The sequence below is a fragment of the Musca domestica genome, unplaced genomic scaffold, assembly GCF_030504385.1.
Source record: "Musca domestica strain aabys unplaced genomic scaffold, Musca_domestica.polishedcontigs.V.1.1 2, whole genome shotgun sequence".
Lineage (NCBI taxonomy): Eukaryota > Metazoa > Arthropoda > Insecta > Diptera > Muscidae > Musca > Musca domestica.
The window spans coordinates 3,765,821-3,786,543 of record NW_026712249.1 but is presented as its reverse complement, the minus strand read 5'-3'; the positions used below and the strand labels follow the sequence as shown (position 1 = coordinate 3,786,543).

The 20,723-nt window shown below is 35.1% G+C and overlaps 4 protein-coding genes across 4 annotated transcripts; 2 read left to right on the top strand and 2 right to left on the bottom strand.

The window, feature by feature from the left end:
* LOC101891598 (zinc finger protein 224) lies at positions 1-1,765 on the top strand. Its single transcript, XM_011295396.3, has 6 exons — positions 1-19; positions 75-283; positions 345-803; positions 866-1,209; positions 1,274-1,416; positions 1,473-1,765. Exons 2-6 carry the CDS (start codon positions 145-147, stop codon positions 1,609-1,611), a joined length of 1,224 nt encoding a protein of 407 aa, XP_011293698.1. The 5' UTR covers positions 1-19; positions 75-144; the 3' UTR covers positions 1,612-1,765.
* A 308-nt stretch (positions 1,766-2,073) lies between these two features.
* LOC101891417 (zinc finger protein 30) lies at positions 2,074-3,888 on the bottom strand. The gene is made up of 5 exons (XM_005186327.4): positions 3,605-3,888; positions 2,998-3,543; positions 2,601-2,935; positions 2,396-2,538; positions 2,074-2,338 (listed from the first exon to the last, which is right to left on the bottom strand). Exons 1-5 carry the CDS (start codon positions 3,741-3,743, stop codon positions 2,197-2,199), a joined length of 1,305 nt encoding a protein of 434 aa, XP_005186384.2. The 5' UTR covers positions 3,744-3,888; the 3' UTR covers positions 2,074-2,196.
* A 413-nt stretch (positions 3,889-4,301) lies between these two features.
* On the bottom strand, positions 4,302-6,168 carry LOC131800411 (zinc finger and SCAN domain-containing protein 12-like). Its single transcript, XM_005186328.4, has 5 exons — positions 5,892-6,168; positions 5,271-5,831; positions 4,881-5,215; positions 4,673-4,815; positions 4,302-4,609 (listed from the first exon to the last, which is right to left on the bottom strand). The coding sequence occupies exons 1-5, from the start codon at positions 6,028-6,030 to the stop codon at positions 4,471-4,473; spliced, it is 1,317 nt and encodes a 438-aa protein (XP_005186385.2). The 5' UTR covers positions 6,031-6,168; the 3' UTR covers positions 4,302-4,470.
* A 1,701-nt stretch (positions 6,169-7,869) lies between these two features.
* LOC101891067 (ubiquitin-conjugating enzyme E2 S) lies at positions 7,870-9,900 on the top strand. The gene is made up of 3 exons (XM_005186326.4): positions 7,870-8,282; positions 8,892-9,359; positions 9,431-9,900. Exons 1-3 carry the CDS (start codon positions 8,274-8,276, stop codon positions 9,560-9,562), a joined length of 609 nt encoding a protein of 202 aa, XP_005186383.1. The 5' UTR covers positions 7,870-8,273; the 3' UTR covers positions 9,563-9,900.
* Positions 9,901-20,723: the final 10,823 nt, after the last annotated feature.

The following is a 20,723-nucleotide window of genomic DNA, read 5'->3' as shown; positions in this document are numbered from 1 at the left end:
TGGAACGCTTTTTATATCGGTAGCACAACGTGTTTCAAAATTCCTCCAGAAGTTGTAAACATCTTTACTTCCAGGTTTCAAGAATTTGATGAGTTAACAGCCAAACAGAACCTTATCAACAAGCCGAGTATCCCCTTCTTAATAATGGAGCAAGAACACATTTGTCGAATATGTATGCAAGGCGGGGTACTTGTCAATTGGAATAAACCACTTTCGGATGCAATGGATATCTCATACAAAGATTGTTATTACAAATACACGCGACTGGAAGAAATGGATTTTGGTAAGCAATTGGAATCCTAAACCATTAAAAATAACCTACTCAAATTTTCTTCGCCCATCAGTTTCAGATGCACTTCCGCAATTCTTTTGTCAACTGTGTTCAATAAAGATGAAGCGGTTTCATCTACTCATAGAAAAAGCTATTGAGACGCAAAAATATTTGGAACAAAAATTACAAGAATCCCTCAGCCTGCCTGTAGTAAAAAATGAAATTGAAGAAGAAACTGAATGTGTCTATATGCCCGACATATGTTTTGAAATAACTGCCATAGATTCTTTAGAAGAAACCCCTGAAAGCGAATTACCGTCTCAGGAGGAGGAGGAAGCGAATAGCACTGAAGAAGACAGTAGAAATGAGCTATCAGAAACTCAAACCGGCAATCTCACCGAAAATGAGTACGACCTGGAAAGCAATGGTGAGAATGGTGATGGGGAAAACGAATCCATGATATCCGTTGAGGAAAAGAAAAACAACAGATCGAAATTGGAGACCAGAAAAGGTGCTATGTGTTCATACTGCTGTAAGTTTATGAAAAGGAAAGCTTCTAGACAATCTTAAGGATCTTTAATTTTGTATTTCCAGCAAAAATCCTACAGGATGCCTACGCTCTACGAATGCATGAGCTAATCCACAAGGAGGACAGAGAGCGGGAAGTAACTTGCTCTATATGTGGTCTTAAAACTTTTACTAAAAGATCTCTGTACACGCACATGAAAATCCACGATAAGAATCGTGAAAAGGAATTCAAGTGTGAATTCTGTGACAAGGCATTCTTTCATCGTGGGGCCTGCAATGTGCATCGTCGAATACATTTGGGTCAGATGATCAAATGTCCCATATGTCCAAAGGAATTTGCCAGACAAGTTGATGTCGACCGGCACGTTCAAAGTCACTCTAGTACACCGTTACATGCGGCCAAACCAAAGGTATGGATATTTCACTCTCTCCCCAAATGGTGCCATGCCATGTTACCTATGATTGTAATTACAGCCAAAGCTTAAGTACATAGTTCACTGCAAGGACTGTAATAAAGATATAAATAGCGCCAATTTTAATGCGCATAGAGCGCGACATTTAAATGAACCCTTTGTGCGTTGCATTCTCTGTGAAAAGGATTTCTTTAGTCGAGCTAAGTATGTGGAATTAATTTTGTGTTGAACCTGACCTAAACGAATATTGTTTTATTTAGATGTACTATCCATATGAAACGGGTCCACAAGAGAACTAAGGACAACTATGATGACATAACAATGTATTATGAAAAATATAGGCCACGTTTGTCACATGTCCTGATGAAGCAACAAGAAGATGTAGAAGCGAAGACATGAAATGTGGATTGTCAGGGAAGATAAGAGCGTTTGCAATGTATTTACTATTGTTTTTGTATATATGTATATAATTAAAGATTACTTACCATGCGTTTGGTGCCCAATTTGAATTTGATCCTAAAAATAAAAGACAAAGGAAAATATTTTAATAGTATCGCTGTTGTGTTTTAAATGCTCGATGTATACAAGAATAAATCATAAAAAATTCCTTTCCTCTCGTAGTAAAGGGTTGTACATTTTGGAATAAGCATGCAAGAACAACTAGCATCCGCATGAACGGAGGCTAGGCTCCAACGTAATTTACCAGCAGTAATGTAACGCAGTGGAGCAACGTGGTACATCCATGGTACTAAGTTTATTGCAAATTTGAGCACTGAATAGTATTGCTGTTTAGAAATAAAAGAGCTTTTTTATTTGAAATGACATCACGTAGTTCTCACATGTAAAGGAAACGAAGGCTGGCTCATTAAAACAGTTTATTTGTGAATTCTGTATTGCATACCTATATATGAAATAGAATTTCTTTTATGTAAAATTAAAGATTACATCATAACAAATTATTAATATACAATTAATTAATTAATTCTACTCCGTTTTGGGTGTTACTTTCTCCTGTTGTAGTATAAATTTGTGTGACAAACGCATACGATACTTTTCATAGTACATGGCTATGTCATCATAATTGCCCTTCGTTCGTTTGTGTGTTCTGGTCATGTGGAGTGAGCAGCTGTAAATTATGAAAATTGTAACTAAACAATCAAACAAAAAAATAGAATCTACATACGTCTGTCGACTGAAGAAATCCTTTTCGCAGAGAGTACAACGTATTAGCGGTTGGTTCAAATGCTTAGCTCGATGTTCATAATACATTCGACCATTGATATCTTTACCACAATATTTACAATGAACAATGAATCTACTTTTGGGCTAGGGAAATAAAACAAACACAAGCATTAATTTAAGACGTTTGGAGCTCATGTCACAGCTACCTTAAAATATATTGGTGTGTTGGAATGACATTTCATATGAACGTCAAGATCAACTTGGCGTGGAAATTCTTTGGAGCATATCGAACATTTGACAGTCTTACCCAAATGTATTCTACGATGCACATTACAGGAACCACGATGAAAAAACGACTTATCACAAAATTCACATTTGTATTTCTTTTCCCGATTTTCATCGTGACACTCCATGTGCATGCGTAGCGTTCGATTGTTATAGGTTTTAAAGCCACATTTTGGACATTCTACTATTCGCTCTCGACATTCTTTGTGTGTTTGCTCGTGTCGCTTCAAATAGTGGACATCGCGAAGAATTTTCGCTGAAAATAGGAACGAGGATGCAAATTAATATGGGTTAGACTATAAATGATTACTTTTTTACAGCAGTAGGAGCACATGGCGGGAGTGTATATCCTCTTTTTTGGTTTAGTAACTTTATCATTATTTCCATTCGTTTCAGACTCATAGTTATTGTCAGCAGCTCCCTCTTCTCCAATGGGATCCTTATCACATTCAACAAGATCTTTTTCAATATCTGTTTCATTTTCTTCGTCTTCGCCAGAGTTATCTTCAATTATTATGTCCGTTTGTTCTTCTTGTTCTTCATTACCTAGACATTGTGTATCTTCAATATGTACATCGTCTTCCTCTATCAACTCAAACTCGTTTATATCATCAGCATAATCGGCCGTAATTTCTTCTACAGATCCATTTTTCAACTTTTCATCAGCATTGTCTTCCTGATTCTGACCCTTTATAAAAGAATGTTCAATTTTTATATCTTCAATCCCAAGCGGTAAGTGTTCATTTTCAAACTGTTGAATGCTTTGTTGAAAAATTTGTTCTGCCTCAAGAGCCTTTTCAATGAAGAGATGGACATTTTTCAAATCAGTGGAGCATTGCTTACACAAGAATTGGGGCAATGTATCTGAAGTAGTAATGGAAGGATTATGTTTTTTTTATTTTTGATGGATCTACAACGTACTTACCTTTCACCTCGATCTGGGTATATTTGTAATAACAGTCCTTGTAAGATATCTTACTGTCACTCAGGGGAAACAACAGATTATTCCAGTCCAACAGCATATAGCTTCGCATGCAGATCCGGCATATTTGCTGTTCTTCCATTACTCTTGCAGGAAATGGTTGAGATGGCTTTTATAGATATAATCTTACAGTTGTTTTATTGCGTTAATCAATATCCAAATCAAAGGACATGGAATCACAACTCGTCAAAAGAAATAGGGGTTTGAAGTTCGAGTCGGAATGTAGGGAGAACGAAATCGTAAAGTGCATAATAACAGTTGATTGGTTTATATTTATCATGCCGATATTCACACAAACAACAAATTACATTTTATTTTCAGAAAGCGTATCATCTTACCATTAAAGGTGTTGTTAAAGTTAAAGGGCTCTATAAAAATGTAGTATCACATAGTCTCAAACTATTTCATGGCAAAAGAATACACGCATCAATGTCAAAAATTGAAAACGTTTTTTTTTTTAAATAATTAGACTTGTATGTTTTCCTATACGACGCCTTAAAAATTTTAATTCCAAAGTTAATTTGACAGTTCATTGTCCCAGCAGCTGTGTCGAGGCGACTACCTGTATTTTTCTACCATGGGCTATACATACATATCGTACTAAGTTTGTAACAGATTTGAGGGAATAGTATTGCTCTTTAAAAACAAACAAAAAAACTTTATTTGAAGTGACAGCCCGTCGTCCTCACATGTAATGGAAACTAAGTTTGCCTCATTAAAACAGTTTATTTGCGGATGCTGCATTCCATCCCTGTACTCCGAATCTTGAATTTTTAAAATAACGTTCTTTTTTGTATTCATATTTTCCTCTATTCCGTCTTGGTTATTACTTTCTCCTGCTGTAGTATAAATTGGTGTGACAAACGCATACGATTCTTTTCATAGTACATGGCTATGTCATCATAATTGCCTTTCCGCTTGTGCATTCTGGTCATGTGCTGTGAGCACCTGTAAAATACACATGTTAATTGTAACTGAACAAGTAACATAAATTGAATAAAATTTACTTACGACTTTCGACTGAAGAAATCCTTTTCGCAGAGGGTACAACGTATCAGAGGTTGGTTCAAATGCTTAGCTCGATGTTCATAATACTTTCGGCTATTGATGTCTTTATCGCAATACTTGCAATGAACAATAAATTTACTTTGGGGCTAGAAAAATAATAAGACAAACATAACCATTAATTTAAGATCCTTGGAGCTCATGTCATAGCTACCTTCAAATATATTGGTGTGTTGGAATGACATTTCATATGGACGTCAAGATCGACTTGTCGTGGAAATTCTTTGGAGCATATTGAACATTTTACAGTCTGTCCCAAATGTAATCTACGATGTACATTGCACGCACCTCGTCGGAAGAACGACTTATCACAAAATTCACATTTGTATTTCTTTTCACGGTTTTCATCGTGACACACCATGTGCTTTTGTAGCGTTTGTTTGTTATAGGTTTTAAAGCCACATTTTGGACATTCAACTTTTCGTTCTCTAAATTCTTTGTGTGTCTGCTCATGTCTTTTTAAATAGTAGACATCATGGATAATTTTCGCTAAAATAGCAATGAAGGTTAGTATGGGTTAGACTATAAGTGATTAGCTTTTTACAGCAGTAAGAGCACATGGCGGGAGTGGGTATTCTCTTTCTTCCTTCAGTTACTTTATCATTATCTCCATTCGCTTGATCTAACTGGGTTTTAGGCTCATTATTATTGCCAGCAGGCCCCTCTTCTCCAATGGGATCCTTATAACATTCAACAAGATCTTCTTCAATATCTGTTTCATTTTCTGCATCTTCGCCAGTGTTATCTTCAATTATTACGTCCCTGTATTCTTCTTGTTCGTCATTACCAAGATATTGTGTATCTTCAATATATTCAACTTCTTCCTCTATCAACTCAAACTCGGTTATATTATCGGCTTGATCGGCCTTAATTTCTTCACGAGATCCGTTTTTCAACTTTTCGTCACCAATATTTTCCTGAATCTGTCCCTTTATAAAAGAATGTTTGATTTTTAACTCTTCATTCCCAATCGGTACGTGTTCATTTTCAAACTGTTGAATGCATTGTTGAAAACTTTGTTCTGCCTCAAGAGCTTTTTCAATGAAGAGGTGGACATTTTTCAAATCAGTGGAGCATTGCTTACACAAGAATTGGGGCAATGTATCTGAAGTAATAATGGAAGGATTATGTTTTTTTATTTTTGATGGATCTACAAAGTACTTACCTTTCACCTCGATCTGGGTATATTTGTAATAACAGTCCTTGTAAGATATCTTACTATCACTCATAGGAAACAGAAGATTATTCCAGTTTAACAGCATAAAGCTTTGCATGCAGACCCGGCATATTGGCCGTTCTTCCATTACAATTGCAGCAGATGGAACAGATGGGTTTTATATATAATCTTAGAATTATTTTATTGCGCTAATCACTCAAAACCCATATTAAAGGACATGGAATCACAACTCGTCAAAAGAAATAGGGGTGTTAAGATCGAGTAATAAACAAAGTCGGAGTGTAGGGTAAACGAAATTGTTAAGCGCATTAAAACAGCTGATTGGTTTATTATTATTATGCCGATGTCCACACGCAACAAATTTCATTTCATTTTCAGGAATCGTATCATCTTACCGTTAAAGATGTTTTTAAAGGTGAAGGTATGGTAGAAGAATATAGGTTGGCGCATCGGCACAGCTGCTGGGACAATGAACTGTCAAACCAAATTTGAAATTGAAAATGTTGAGTGAAAAATTATTTAAATTTGTAAAAATTTTTGAAAAACGCGAATTATATTAACATCCAAATGACGTCGTTAAACAAACACTTAAAGTTTTTTTGACATGTTAATGTTCCCTAGCGTTGATGCATATACCTGTATTCTTCTGCTATGGGTGAAGGGTTCTATAAAAATATAGTGTCACATAAGCTCATGCCATTTGTGACACTCTCTTCCAGCTTTACCTTTCAAGAGGAAAATACCAAACACACCAATACTTCAATTATGCCTGTAATTTCAAGTTATAGATATCTATCAGTTGGTGTTTACCTATCGTGTAACGAAAATATGATAATTTCAATGCGCTGGTAACACTACCGACATTATAAACGTGTATCTTTACACCATGGTATTTGACTGATTACATCCTAGGTATTCATCGAAAAAATAAATTATGACATTTCAAAATTCAAAATAGAAAAATTTAATAAATTTTAAAATTTTTCAGGAAGACTGAAAAATATGAATGGAAGCATGGTACAATGAATTTAAGGTAGGGCAGAACTACCATATGCTTTTAATTTTTTTATTTTTCTGGCTTAATATGTCAACTTCATTTGTTTATATGTGCGTATTCTTTTCAATAATAAAAAATGTCCAGAAAATATTTAAATTCGGGTGTTTTCAAAATGCTTATTGCGACTTATGCATCGACAAAATCAGTTTTTGTCGCGAAATAAACCATAAGAGATATATAGCTCATGATTTTGAAAAGAAATTTTGACCTTTCATTCAGTTTTCGCGGTTTTAATTTATTTAGTCAAAATCAATGAACAAGTTGTTTGCTTTTTTTATTGTTTTGTTAGTAATTATGACATTACAAGCCAAACAGGTAAACCTCTATACTTGCAATTTTTTCAAAGTTAGCCTACCTTGTATTTATTGTACCATGAATGGAAGATATAATGTTGAATGGCGTATGTTCATTTTTTGTCTTCTCTCTCATCCCAGGTATGCTTTTTGTCCAAGAGTTGAAGATTCGACCGAAAACTAGAAACAAAAGACTTTCCAACCGAATTTAAAAAACAGTAAAATACGAAAATATTTGTAATATGTCAACATTTATACAAAAAGTTCAAAACATGAATGAAAATTGTTAAATGAAAGATACAATAAATCTTTGGAGGAAAAACAATAATTTCTTCTAATATTATTAATGCTAATTTCATACATAGTACATGATTTCATGTACTTCAGTACAAATTCCCTTTAAAATCAACAAGCAAAAAATTTGATGAAAGGAATTATGTTACTATGAATTACGAATAGTGCCGTTTGAAAGGGTAAATTCGTGTACCTAATTCTGAGAGCGAACAATGTGATTGAAAGTGCAATGAGAACATAGCATTAAGCATTGCATTCGATAGACAATCGATAACTCGATTATTCACTAACACAACAAATCGTTTGGCCGAAACTCTACTTGCACCTCCCTAGTGTCGTCGTTGTGTTGAAAAAGTTCCAGTTGCAATTGTTTGCGTTTTTTCAAGGAGAAAATAAATTATTTTTTTCATTTCGTTAAACAAATTTCTATCGTTTAAATACCAACAACATCATTTTCAAAAATATTTCCATTTCCAAAACCAACGACAACAACACCAAAGAAATTGCAATAGTCAAGAATAATCAACGATAGAGAAAGGAGAAGCAGAAAAGTACAAAAAAAAAAACCAAGCAAACCACAACACACAATACATACACCAGTACATCAGTTGCAGCAAGGAGAAGACGCTTTTGAAATTTCGCCTTGTTAACGAACAAACGAATTGTGTTTCTTCTATTTTGTTTTTTTTTTCGGTGAGGAAATCTAGCAAGGAAAAATAAGTCAATATGAGTTCGGTAAGTTTTCAGAATTTCATATAAGAGATTTCGTTTTATTTCTTAGAAGCGAGTATAGAAATTTGTGATGCTTAGGGTTTCATGTTTGAGGAAGGGGTTAATCTTTAATCGAGACATATTAGCAGGAATTTTAATTCGTTTGTTTGAAGAACCCCCATGCCGTTTTTCAATTATATTAGTTTTCTAGGGGTGTAGAGCGTTTACCCACTTCCTTAAAGCTTCCAGAATTTTCCATCCCAACAACTCACGTGGCAAGACATCCCTTTCACATCTCTATGTACGTTCAATATTAAAATTGTGTTCATGAGGGTTTGTTGTTTAGGTTTGTTAAATGCGACAATGATTTTTAGCGCTCAGTTCTGATCTTACGGAAGTACTTAATCAAATACAGAAAAAGCCCGAAATTTATTTCATGCAAAGCCAGGACTAGCAGGAAACCTTAATTATTTCACTTCAATGCCTTTTGATAGCCCTGTGGTAGATTTATCTTTTAAGATACCATTTTTGCGGTAAAATATACTGATATCTCAGGTCTAATTGTCTTTTGCGAATGTTTTATATCCTTGTAAACCAAGTTCTTAACATTGAGCTTTCTTTATTTTCTTTCAGATCTCCAATGTTGAAAACCTATCTCCACAAACCATCCGCCAAGTCATGAAAGAAATGCAAAGTATGGTGGAAACACCCCTGGAGGGTATTAAAATACAAATAAATGATGCAGATGTAACCGATATTCAGGCTCTAATAGAAGGTCCAGCTGGCACTCCCTATGCCGGTGGTTTATTCCGTGTTAAACTAACATTGGGCAAAGATTTCCCACAAGCACCACCAAAAGCCTTCTTCATTACGAAAATTTTCCATCCGAATGTGGCCGCAAACGGTGAGATTTGTGTTAACACATTGAAAAAGGATTGGAAACCTGATTTGGGCATCAAACACATACTACTGACCATAAAATGCCTTCTTATTGTTCCAAATCCCGAATCGGCTCTAAATGAAGAGGCAGGAAAACTACTGCTCGAACGTTACGACGATTACTCACAAAGAGCCAAAATGATGACTGAAATTCATGCACAGGTGAAGTATATTTTTATAACAGAATTTTGTGATCACAAATTATTTATTTCATTTAATCTCTCAATTTACAGACAGCCAAATCTACCGATGCCAAGGATGATGATGAACCGAGTTCAAAGAAACATGCCGTTGACAAGAAACTACAGGACAAAAAGAAAGAGAAATTAATCAAGGAAAAGAAACGTATGCTGAAGCGATTATGAGTTTTTTACTCTCCGATTGAAAAGGACGAACAAACAGAACTCCATTCGACACCTAGAAAAGTGCGCGCTGTCAATGAAACCTTTCGTGTGCGTTATTTTATTTCTCTGATTTTCTAAACAAACAAAAGAAAAAAACAAAACACCTGTAGCTTTAGCATATCTCATCATTTCATCAACTCCAATCTTTTATTGTCCGATTCAATTTTTAGTTTCATTTTCGGCAACTTTTCACACACACACTCTACAACTACAACAATGTCTTATCTCATGCATAATAAATTTAATTGGGGATTTCTTCTCAATGTCCTTTTTATTTTCCAAAAAATCACACACACTCACACATCGTATTTTACATTTATTTTTTAATGTTTTCATGTTAGTTTTACGTATACACTCAAATAAATATAATTTAAAATTATCATCAGAAAAAAGACTTTTTTGAAAGGGCATTTGAAAGTTTTCTCTCAAAAAATCTAGATAGTTGGGTTAACAAAATAGAGGCATCTGAACAGTTTACCGGGCCTTTCAAAAGAAACACCCGATATTTCTAAGCGGTGTGACTCAATCTTGTTCTACAAAATCTTCTGAAAAAAGCAATACCTAAAGAAAAATTGTACAAAGAAAATAGGTTCCCATAATTTCACCATCAGGCATTTTAGATACGACAATAGTGGATACGAGAGAACCAATTTTTGGAATTTCCAGTTATGCGTAAATCATTGGACCAATGCATATGCGAATTTCTATGATGGGCCAATAACCCACCGCAAAACGTGTCGAAATGTTTTGTTGTTTAACCTCTAGGAACAAATGTATAAAGGAAAGTATTCTACAGTTCCCTGTACGTGCCGTTCCTGTAAAGAAACATTTTTCAGAACCAACAAAAATATATATACACTTTTTAGAACATTGTTGGTATTTGGTTCGGAATACCGTGGAAATTTGTTGTTCCAAAATAGGCTTTATTCCATAATTATTGCTTTCATAAAAACAAAGTTTATTTATTTGTGGAGAAATATGGAAATGTTTACCTTACCCCCTGGTAAAAAGGAAATATCATGGTTTCGGAAAAGACACCAATCCTCATCAGTTCCTTCGGTTTTAGTCTGGGGATATTCACCCCAGGAGTTATTTAAAAAAAAACTCCTACGACAAGAGCTTTTTTTACCTAAGTGACGAGATCGTACGTTTAATTTAATTCATAAGTTCCTCTTCTATTGAGCTTACGATCTCGTCACTTGGGTAAAAAAGCTCTTGTCGTAGGAGTTATTTTAAATAAAATTCTTGGTGAGAATATTCCCAGACAAAACAAAGGGAACTGATAAGGATTGGTGGCTATGTCCGAAACCAGGAGTACCACCTGCCTTGCCTCCTGGTAAACATTATCACATTTTTCGCCACTAATAAATAAACGTTGTTTTTGCAACAACTATATAATTTTTAGAAAAAAAATTAGAAATTCTAATTTCCAGTAAACCCATTACGGAAATATGAAACAGAAAAAGAAGAAAAATTATGAACAAATGTAGTTTTTGAGAAACAGAAAATCAACCTGACGAAGTTATTCGGTTCAAAATAGAATGCTTTCTTTTCTATCCAAGTCAATGTAAATTATATCCCCAAGAATTCACCCACATTTCAAATATTCTTAGCCATCTTTTTTTTAATACTTAATTGGTTATTTTCGATTCTTTTGCATTAATAATTTTCACATTTCCCAATAAAAAAAAAATCTAACAAAAGAATGCGAACGCCACAGATTAAACCATTCCTGGAATTAATACATTTTATCGATTTATAATTTTTGTGCAATTAAAACAAATAAAATCAACGAAAAATGAAACTAGCAATTAAGAAAATACCATTTATTATTATTGTACATATTTCGAAAACAAAAGCAAAAAATCTAAGAATTTTTGTGGCTTGTCCAAATAAGTACGGCTCGTCGAATACAAGTGTAGAAATTATTGTTCCATTATTTCAATTTGAGACTTATTTGAATTTGTACGTTGGCGTTTTGGGTAACGTCTGATTGAGTGGTGAAGTGCTGCTGTTGTCTTTGACTGGCTTTGTTTCGTCGAACATAAAATTGTCAACAATATAAGTATATGTTTGAGGACAGTGGAACAATGCATCGAAAGAAAAGAAGAAGAAAAAAAACAAGTAAAATAGTATCAATAGGTTTTGCCTACAGATTTATACCCCCAGCCTTAATTTATGATTATTCGAACTGTTGACCCTTTATGAGCGAGGTTCCGAACCAATTCGTATTTGACTTAACACTGATAAAAATATTAAAACGTGCCAGATTTGGACTATATCGACTACTTCCTATACTTTATATGAAATATGTGCAACTGTTTGGAAAATGTGGAAATATGCGTGAAGTAACAGATATAGCGGACCGAAGTATTCCATTTTCATACTTCATCTAATAGAGATAAAAATATTGTATATATTATCCAGTTTTATGCCAAATCATAAATTTCGATACATTACATATTCATATCAGATTTCTGGTTATTGAAATATAGATTTCTGGTATTTAAATATAGTCAGTTGTAAAGAATCGCCGACTTGTTTCGCATGTTATGACAGATATAAGTATTGAAAATTGTGACCCTTTGTGAGTTCTGGTACCTCACTCACAAAGGGTCACAATTTTCAATACTTATATCTGTCATAACTTGGGGTTGGATGATATATATCAGCTTCACAACAGAACTTGCCTTAGCAAAAATATTTGGATGTGTGATATTTAAAGAGATTTGAATGCTTATGTCGCTTCCTTTGAGCTTTTTGTTTTTCAAGAATCTTGAAGTCTATGTGGGTGAGGTACCAGAAGAAATGGTCCGATCTGTACATCTTTATAACAGATCTTATGTTGATGGAAATATTGAGATGTACCAAGTCTGAATGGAATCGGATGTTAATGTCGTGTTTATTGAGCTTCTTGGTACTGAAAATTTTGACCTTTTGTGATGGAGGTATCAGAAGGAGTGAACCGATAAATCCCAATTCTATACCAGACCTTGGGTTTATAAAAATATTGTGATGTGTTTAATTTGAAGAGAACCGGATGCTTGTTTCGGATTTTATGATCGTTTTGGTTATTCCAAATTTTGACCCTTTGTGGGGGAGGTACCAGAAGAAATGATCCAAAATCTACAATCTGTAAAACAGATCTTGTGTCGATGGAAATATTGAGATGTGCCAAGACTGAATGGAATTGGATGTTCATTTCGTGTTTTATGAGCTTCATGAATATTCCAAATGTTGACCCTTTGTGTGGGAGGTACCAGAAGGAATGGACCGATATATACCAATTTCACACCAGACCTTGGGTTTATAAAAATATTGCGATATGTGTAATTTGAAGACAATCTTACATCACATTTTATAAGAGTTATAATTATTCAAAATGTTGAACCTTTGTGGGGGAGGTACTTGATGGAGTGGGCCGAAATTGTCCATTTTCACACCTGACCTAGCACTTATGCAAATATTAAGATTTGCAAAGTTCCTTCCTTTCTCTTTTTGTGCATTAAATTATTTTCTTTGAAAATGTTGAAATTTTGTGCTGGCGGTACGAGGAGGAGTGGATATTGCCCATCTCCGAACTCGATCTAAATTTGACAATAATATTACCATGTACCGAGTTTGGATAAAATCGTATACTCCCTTCGAGAGTTTTCGTGCGCAACAGCCAGCCAGACAGACAGACGGATATACATCGCTAGATCGACTCCAAATGTCCTGAAGCGGATTTGGTCCAAAGAGACCTAGGGTCTAAAAAAATTATTTCGATGAGACATGTTTTGGCCGTTTCATGTGATATATACTCTCTCTAGCCATATGGCTGAGGGTATAATAATCCTGATTCTAATCGGACGGGTCATTGGAGCGGCGATGGAGAGTTTAGTACTCCAAAGATGACCAAAAACACAACTCACTTGGGCCTATGTTGACGCTGCATGGATGTCAATTTGACAAACATGGTAAGTGTGTCTGACTCAGTTTTCGCCTAGGTAGAACCTATATTTTCTTAAACATCCTCGTAAGGGTGTCGACATTCACATTTAAAACTGAAACTTTGCAAAAACTTGTCCGAATGGCTCTACCGCATGGCTCCGTTATTTAACCAATATTTTTTTATACCCTCAGACATAGGGCTAGAGAGGATCTATATCACTTGATACTGCCAAAACGTGCCTTATAGAAATAACGGTTTTATACTCTATGTCCCAGGCCCGTTTCACGACATTTGAAGTCGATCAAGCAATTTTCGTCCGTCTGTCTAGCTGGCTGGTGCGCGCTATAACTCTCGAAGGGAGTATCCGATTTGGTCCAAACTTGGTACATCGGAATATTATTATTAAACTTAAATCGAGTCCGGAGATGGACAGTACCACTCCTTCTGGTACTTCCCACACAAAATTTTAACGTTTTCAAAGAAAATAATTTACTGCACAGAAAGAGAAAGGACAATCTGATTTTGCTCCAACTTTGCACATCCTTATATTTGCATCAGTACTAGGCCAGGTGTGAAAATAGACAATATCGGTCCACTATTTCGGGTACCTCCCCCACAGAGTCAAAATTTTGAATAATGAAAAATCATATAAAAATTAAAAAACCGACTTTCCTCACATTTTTCCACTTCTTCTGATACCTCCCACTCAGCGGGCCGAAATTTTAAATAATTATGAAGCTCATGAAACGAGAAATGTGCATCCGATTTCTCTTAAATTTGGCACATTCCAATATTTCTATCAACACATGAAGATGGAATATATTGGTCCACTTTTTCTTGTACCTCCCCATCAACGGGTCAAAATAATAATAATAATAATTTTGAAACTCTACAAATTTACTCCAATCTGCATAAAAATAGGATATGTAAGGTACGAAAAGGTCCCATTAGCGTTGCCATATTCGCAAATTATTATTGATTGAAAGAATGATCTTACGAGAAAACGCCATTCGTGGGAATAGAATTCCCTGCGGATATTCATGATTGAACTGATTATTTGTGACACTTTCCTCATCATACCCAACTGGAAGGCCAGTACATATACGAACATTTTTAGACATATTTCCATATGTAGATCTACGCACAATTTCTGTTTACTTCCGCTAAATTCCAGTAAGGAATAGAAAAACAAGCATGTAGGTGGACGGAAAGTGTAACAGAACAACACAAACACGAGCGAAATAGAGCACAATGACGACAAATCCACACATCTACCTTCTAGTCATTGCGAACATTTGAATTCTATCCCTCCCTCCCCTATCCAATCATCCATTCAACCAACAACACCTTGTATCTCATTTCATTCACATTGCCCCGATGGATGGTAGTGATATCCCACTGTATGGCTGAAATAAAAAACAATAACAAAAAACACCGTAAACAAGCAACCAATGTGCGCGCGGTGCTTTCAGCCAGGTGATGCGAGGCGGAGCGGTGAGTGGGGAGCCGGCCGCGGTCTGAGCTGGCCTGTGTGTGGTGGATGTGTGGTTGCTATTGAATGGACCGAACGACGACCGCATATTGACATTACAATATTATGAGTTAAATCAGTTGTGACGCGATATTTGTGCGATTAACACACACAATTTTCAATTTTTGTTTTGCTCCTCCGAAAACGGGCACCGATCATCATCATCTCCGTTTCGACCAAGAATTAAACAATTTAGTTAGGCTTTTGCAATTCGGTTTTATTTAAAAAAAAAAAACAATTCGAAGAAAAAAAAAATGAATTTCTAATAAAAACAAGTGAGCTCCTCCCTGAAAAACCCCTCACGCAACGCCAATAAAAATTCACATAAACGGTCGGCGTGAATGTGCCAGAGAATATCTGGGCCCCCCAAATTTACCCACCACTACCGGTGCTGATGATGATGTTGTTTCTGAAGATGAATATTTTTTGACAATAACGACTCAGTGTGGCTGGCGGTGACGCATGCTCCAAACTATTTCACTGCTAATACAAATAATACGGCTAAGTGTTCTATTGGATTACCTGCTGCTGCTGTCTACTTTTTTTTGGTTGTTGTTTTTTTGCTTCCATGGAATATTGATCGATAGCTAGTCGTTGAAATAAATTGAAAAAAAGTTCAGTGGCCAGTAAATGTTTGCTCAGCCATTAGTGAAAAAGTTGTGCATTCTAGGCTATAGCATCTGTTTTAAGTGCTCTTTGTGTTCCAAAATAAAAAGAGAATATATTTAACAAACAACAACTCAAGCTGATGGACATCGGTGTCGTCATCAATAGCCGTCCATCCACCAACCAAACGACCAATAACTAAAATTCCAATGAAAAAAAAAAATAAAGACCAAACCAAAACAAGCAATTTGTATTTAGTATTGTTGTTGTTGTTGCTGCTGCTGTATTAACTTGGAGTGGAGTGCTACGTCGTGTCGTACTCACTGCTGCTCATTCAACACATCACAGCCATCAAAACAACAAATAACAACAACAACAGCGCCAGCAACAAAATCAAAAAGATCGAAACAAGTTTCCATAAAACGACAATAATCTCTTCAAAACCAGGCAAACTATTCACCTGATTTTCTTCTTGCCGCACCGACCGCCCTGTAATTTCGAACAACGCAGCCCAGCTAGCACCCTCTCCGCGACTCCTCACTCGTTCAAAACCAAAAAAAAAGATCGAATTTTGTGTTTCATTGAAACAATTTCTAACAATTTGTTAAGAATCGATTTTTGTGTGAGCTGTAAAAGCTTACAACGCCTGCGCAAATTTCCATTTGTATTTTTTGTTTTGTTTTACACAGACACGTTTATATACATGGTAAGTATATTACATACATACATTCGTACATATGTCGTATACAATGTGTCATTTTTAAATATCGTACTTGAACCATAAAAAACAAATAGGAATATGACAAATTTTATGGTTTAAAAAATTTGCGATCATTTTTAATTTTGAGAAAAAAAAAAAAATAAATCGGAACAGAAAAGAAATTAGAGGTGAACTTCTCGTAGTGAAATCCAAAGAGAAAATGTCGATAGCTCTAAAACAAAGACACTTTTATTTAAACACAGGTTTTGAATACCTTCAGCTGGAATTTGTATTTAATTAGTAATAATCAATAGCCAAATTATTGACAAAATTTAGAAGACATAGTCAACACTTCCCTTGAAATAACTATTCATTTGTGCAGCTATGTTTATATGTAATGCGATTCGGTAAAATGTATGTCTGTACCGAAGGGAGTATCCGAATTGATCCAAACTTAGTAATATTTAACAATTAAATCAACTAAAAATTGGGGTAATATAAACTTATTTAAAATCAAACTTAGAACATAAACTAATATTGTGGATTATATAGAGCAATTCTGAAATTCGAATATATGGATAAATCATCTATATCTTTCTGGTACCTCCCCCAAAAAAGTTAAAAAATCTTGAAACTTTGCATATCGCAATATTTTGACAAGGTATAATAAAATATATATAAAAATATAAATATCCCGTAAAAGGTCAACATTTCAGGTCAACTCCATTAAAGTGGGAAATCAATGTCTACGTTTTTTAAATTACTCGTAGCAATTGTGAAAATGAATACATCGATACACTTTTTCTGTCACCTCCCCTACAAAAGCTTAAAAATTGTTAGAAAAAAGTTACACATCTCATATCGAGTTTCCGATATAGTCCAAGAAGTGAGAATTACAAATAATGGCCCACTAATTGAAAACATTTTAAAATTTGAATAATCCCTGAGAAAAGTGAAATCTATTTCAGATTTTTTCGAACTCCGCATAACCCAATTATATCTCACATGAAAATGCTATTTTTCTTGTCCCTCCTTCTGGTTTCGCACCATCAAATGTAATACAAAAGTAATTATGAAAGTAGAGATAAAAATAGGAGACATGTGTATTTGAAAGTTTACATCGCTAAATAGCCTAAATATAGGGACAAGATCGACCCTCTTCCCAATGTTTGTACTTCTTTTTTTGTAACGTTTGTTTATCCCCTTCACCATGGTATGGAGGGTATATTAAGTTTGTCATTCCGTTTGTAACACCTCGAAATATACATTTTAGACCCCACAAAGTATATATATTCTTGATTTAGAGATGTCCACCTGTCGGAAATCCCTCTAGCTTCCGAACGAAACGAAGTAGGTTGATAAAATTTTACTCAAATGTATATTATGTCTGCAGGACTTTTGGTATTGAAAATGGGTCATGTAGTTCAACGTTTTGGTGTAGTTTCAAATTTATTATCCTTAAAGAATTTTGAAAGAGGATATTCTCAGTAAAACTTAATCTACGATTTTCGTATTTGAAGATCCTGGTATAATTGTAGAAAAATCTTTATAATTCAGTTAAGCCCCTGGCCATAGTTTGACAAAAATAATAGGCAAGCGGAAATAAGACCCAATGGCAGACCCTTTTCACATTATATTAGATCCTTATTTTTTACCTCAATTTTTGATTCTTTGGGAGATGAGGTAGCAAAGGAATGGGCTGGGATATCCCATCTGTACACAATATAAATTCTTTTCGGAGAATCTCTGGCATAAATCAGGAAATTTCAGGTTATTTGGAGATTACAAATTTCGACTCTTTGTGGGGACGGAGCAAAAAGTAAAGATCAGGAGCCATAGGAAAGATTAAAAATCACACACACACACACACATAAAACAATAATTAATAAAATATTTATTTGACTTAAATTTTGGACAAAAAAAAGTTGGATATCATTTCACGGCATCACTCGTCATTCACAGTTACGTTAAGTAAGTGTAATTTTGATCTTCAAAATAGTTGTGTATTGAGATTCTAGGTAAAATTTGATGATTCTTACGAATTTTCAACAATTGCCTATCTATACTTTATACCAAAAATGGAAAAAGGGGGATGGATTACATTTTTATTATTCTCTGTTCTTTACTCTTTCCGCCTTCAAGATCCAGTCCTAGAAAATTCATATGCTTTAGAAAGTTATTTGTTGGGACTTTAGGTATATTTTTGCTTGAATGGTTTTGTTTCTATTGGCCAGAACTGAGAAAAATAATAATACTAAAAAGTGGGCATATCTATATCGCTATATCGATGTTTCAGAGAGAAAATCAAAATTTTAAATGACCTGCAAAATATGAGCTTCACAAAACGTTTCCCAATTTTGGGGACTGATAACATTAAAAGTTGATGATAGAGAGAAGAACGGCAAGAAGCGGGTCTTCGTCCTTCTAGTCTTCTATCATGCCATGGTGTCAGAATGTGGTTAATAATCATTGTCTTAAAAAAATACATACCGTCATATTCCCTTATTAAAAGGAATTACCTAATCTACTTGTCTGTTGACGAATTTCTAAAATTTTTCGACAATGTAATGCTATTTGTACGTGAATTCCTCAACAATGTCGGTGAATTCTCATCCCAAAAGAAATTTTTGCATTATTTTCTCTCAGTATCCCCAAGGGTGCCAGCTTCATTCAGAAATTCGAAAAAAAAAACATGAGGTGAAAACTTTGCCGAATACTTTAATTGACGAAAATATCCTTCAATTTTACATACCTATTCATAGTTGTATGTAATCTACAACATTTGTCCCATTTTGAATGAGACTAGCTGCAGATTTCAATGTGTTGGTGTAGCGATGCACCTGCGCTCCACGCAAATGTTTCGACTTTGGTCATTTCAATGTTTTTGTTTTGTTACCATCATTCGTCTCCATTTAGTCCGGCTGTCCATGTCTGTGTTTGTTAATGGAATTGATCGCAAATTGGCCGGCCTTACAACCGAAACATACCGCCAACAACAACGACAGCATTCGTTTTTTTTCTACACCCCCTCAACGCTTGCCTTCGAAAATCTGTTAAATTTTGCGGTCACTATTGTAACCTGTTTTGATTTGCGCGTTTTACGTTCGTCATCGATGGATGTTGTTGTTGTCGCTGTTGTTGTCGCTGTGTGTACATGAGCACAACATCAACCAACATCATTATTATCATTCTTCAAGTGTATAATCTGTCAAATCGACTTGGCTGCTCCTACTTTCCTGGTTGGCTGGCCGGCTGACTGTCTGATGTTGTAATGCACAAGCCGCAAAGGCAGGCAGAAACCCCATAAACAAACCCACATACATCTACACACTTGCGGGAAAATGATTTACAAGCTTGATCAGAGGAGAGAAAGAGTGACAATTATCTGTGTTACTAGTATTGACACATGTTTTAAATTACATCTCACGTTTTCAGGTGCAGAGAATTTGTTTTGCCCTTTCATCCATAAGTCAAGAGAGATGATTGTAAAGGTCTAATTCGATTCGTAGCTCACTGACATAATCCATAGCGCACTTTGCACATTTGGTAGAGCTACCTGTAACAAATAAACATTTTACGGGGAATTTGTGATCGTTTTTGAATGAGTATTATGGCTCTAAGGCTGATAGCAACCAATATACTAGAGGTATATCCTCTCTTTCATTTCTTCTAAATTTGACGGAGGAATTCGTGTCTGAACCGATATTTATTGAAATCCATATTATTTGAGCTAATTCTATGGTTTTTAGGCATAATAAAAGTAAAATCGGGTGAAGATATATATGATAACTATATCCAAATCTGAAACGATCCGAACGATATTTCTATGCTGTATTTGATAGCTGGGATCAAATATCGTTGTTGTGAAGAGCATTTGTTTGGGGTGTGAGGGACTTAAAGACCAAATCGGTTTAATCATAAAGATATATCTGAACCGATTTCCCCAAATTTGATACACTTTTTTTAGGCCGAAATCGTTCATATGTGCCAAAATCCATTCAGTTTGGCTTTGAAATGACAGCAATTTCAGACTGCTGTCATTTCTAAGCCACTCCTCCGACAGCTATAAAAATTATTCCAGTGGCAGCTCATTATATTGTTTACAAGAAGCGTACAAAAGCATTTTGGTGAGAATTTTCCAGAAAAAAGTTGTTCGGTACGGAATTCAAGCGTGATAGTGTGATTTCTTTATATTTGGCTGGAAAACCACAAGTGGCTATCGTTAGAGCACTCCAGCATTTGAATGTGAATAAATCTTTTGTGTCTCGTACCATCGCTCGTTACTGTGATATTGGTAGCGTAGCCCGATGTCAAAGAGGTGGACGGAAGAAAAACCCAACATCAGCAGAAA

Bases quoted from the DNA above. Each gene is read 5' to 3' on its own strand.
- LOC101891598 (XM_011295396.3), top strand. From the start codon at position 145: ATGGAGCAAGAACACATTTGTCGAATATGTATGCAAGGCGGGGTACTT. The intron at 804-865 runs GTAAGTTTATGA...TTGTATTTCCAG, and splicing joins TGCTATGTGTTCATACTGCT to CAAAAATCCTACAGGATGCC. The intron at 1,417-1,472 runs GTATGTGGAATT...TGTTTTATTTAG, and splicing joins GATTTCTTTAGTCGAGCTAA to ATGTACTATCCATATGAAAC.
- LOC101891417 (XM_005186327.4), bottom strand. From the start codon at position 3,743: ATGGAAGAACAGCAAATATGCCGGATCTGCATGCGAAGCTATATGCTG. The intron at 3,544-3,604 runs GTAAGTACGTTG...TTACTACTTCAG, and splicing joins TACCCAGATCGAGGTGAAAG to ATACATTGCCCCAATTCTTG. The intron at 2,339-2,395 runs GTATGTAGATTC...CATAATTTACAG, and splicing joins GATTTCTTCAGTCGACAGAC to CTGCTCACTCCACATGACCA.
- LOC131800411 (XM_005186328.4), bottom strand. From the start codon at position 6,030: ATGGAAGAACGGCCAATATGCCGGGTCTGCATGCAAAGCTTTATGCTG. The intron at 5,832-5,891 runs GTAAGTACTTTG...TTATTACTTCAG, and splicing joins TACCCAGATCGAGGTGAAAG to ATACATTGCCCCAATTCTTG. The intron at 4,816-4,880 runs GTAGCTATGACA...TTATTTTTCTAG, and splicing joins ACACACCAATATATTTGAAG to CCCCAAAGTAAATTTATTGT.
- LOC101891067 (XM_005186326.4), top strand. The intron at 9,360-9,430 runs GTGAAGTATATT...CTCAATTTACAG, and splicing joins TGACTGAAATTCATGCACAG to ACAGCCAAATCTACCGATGC.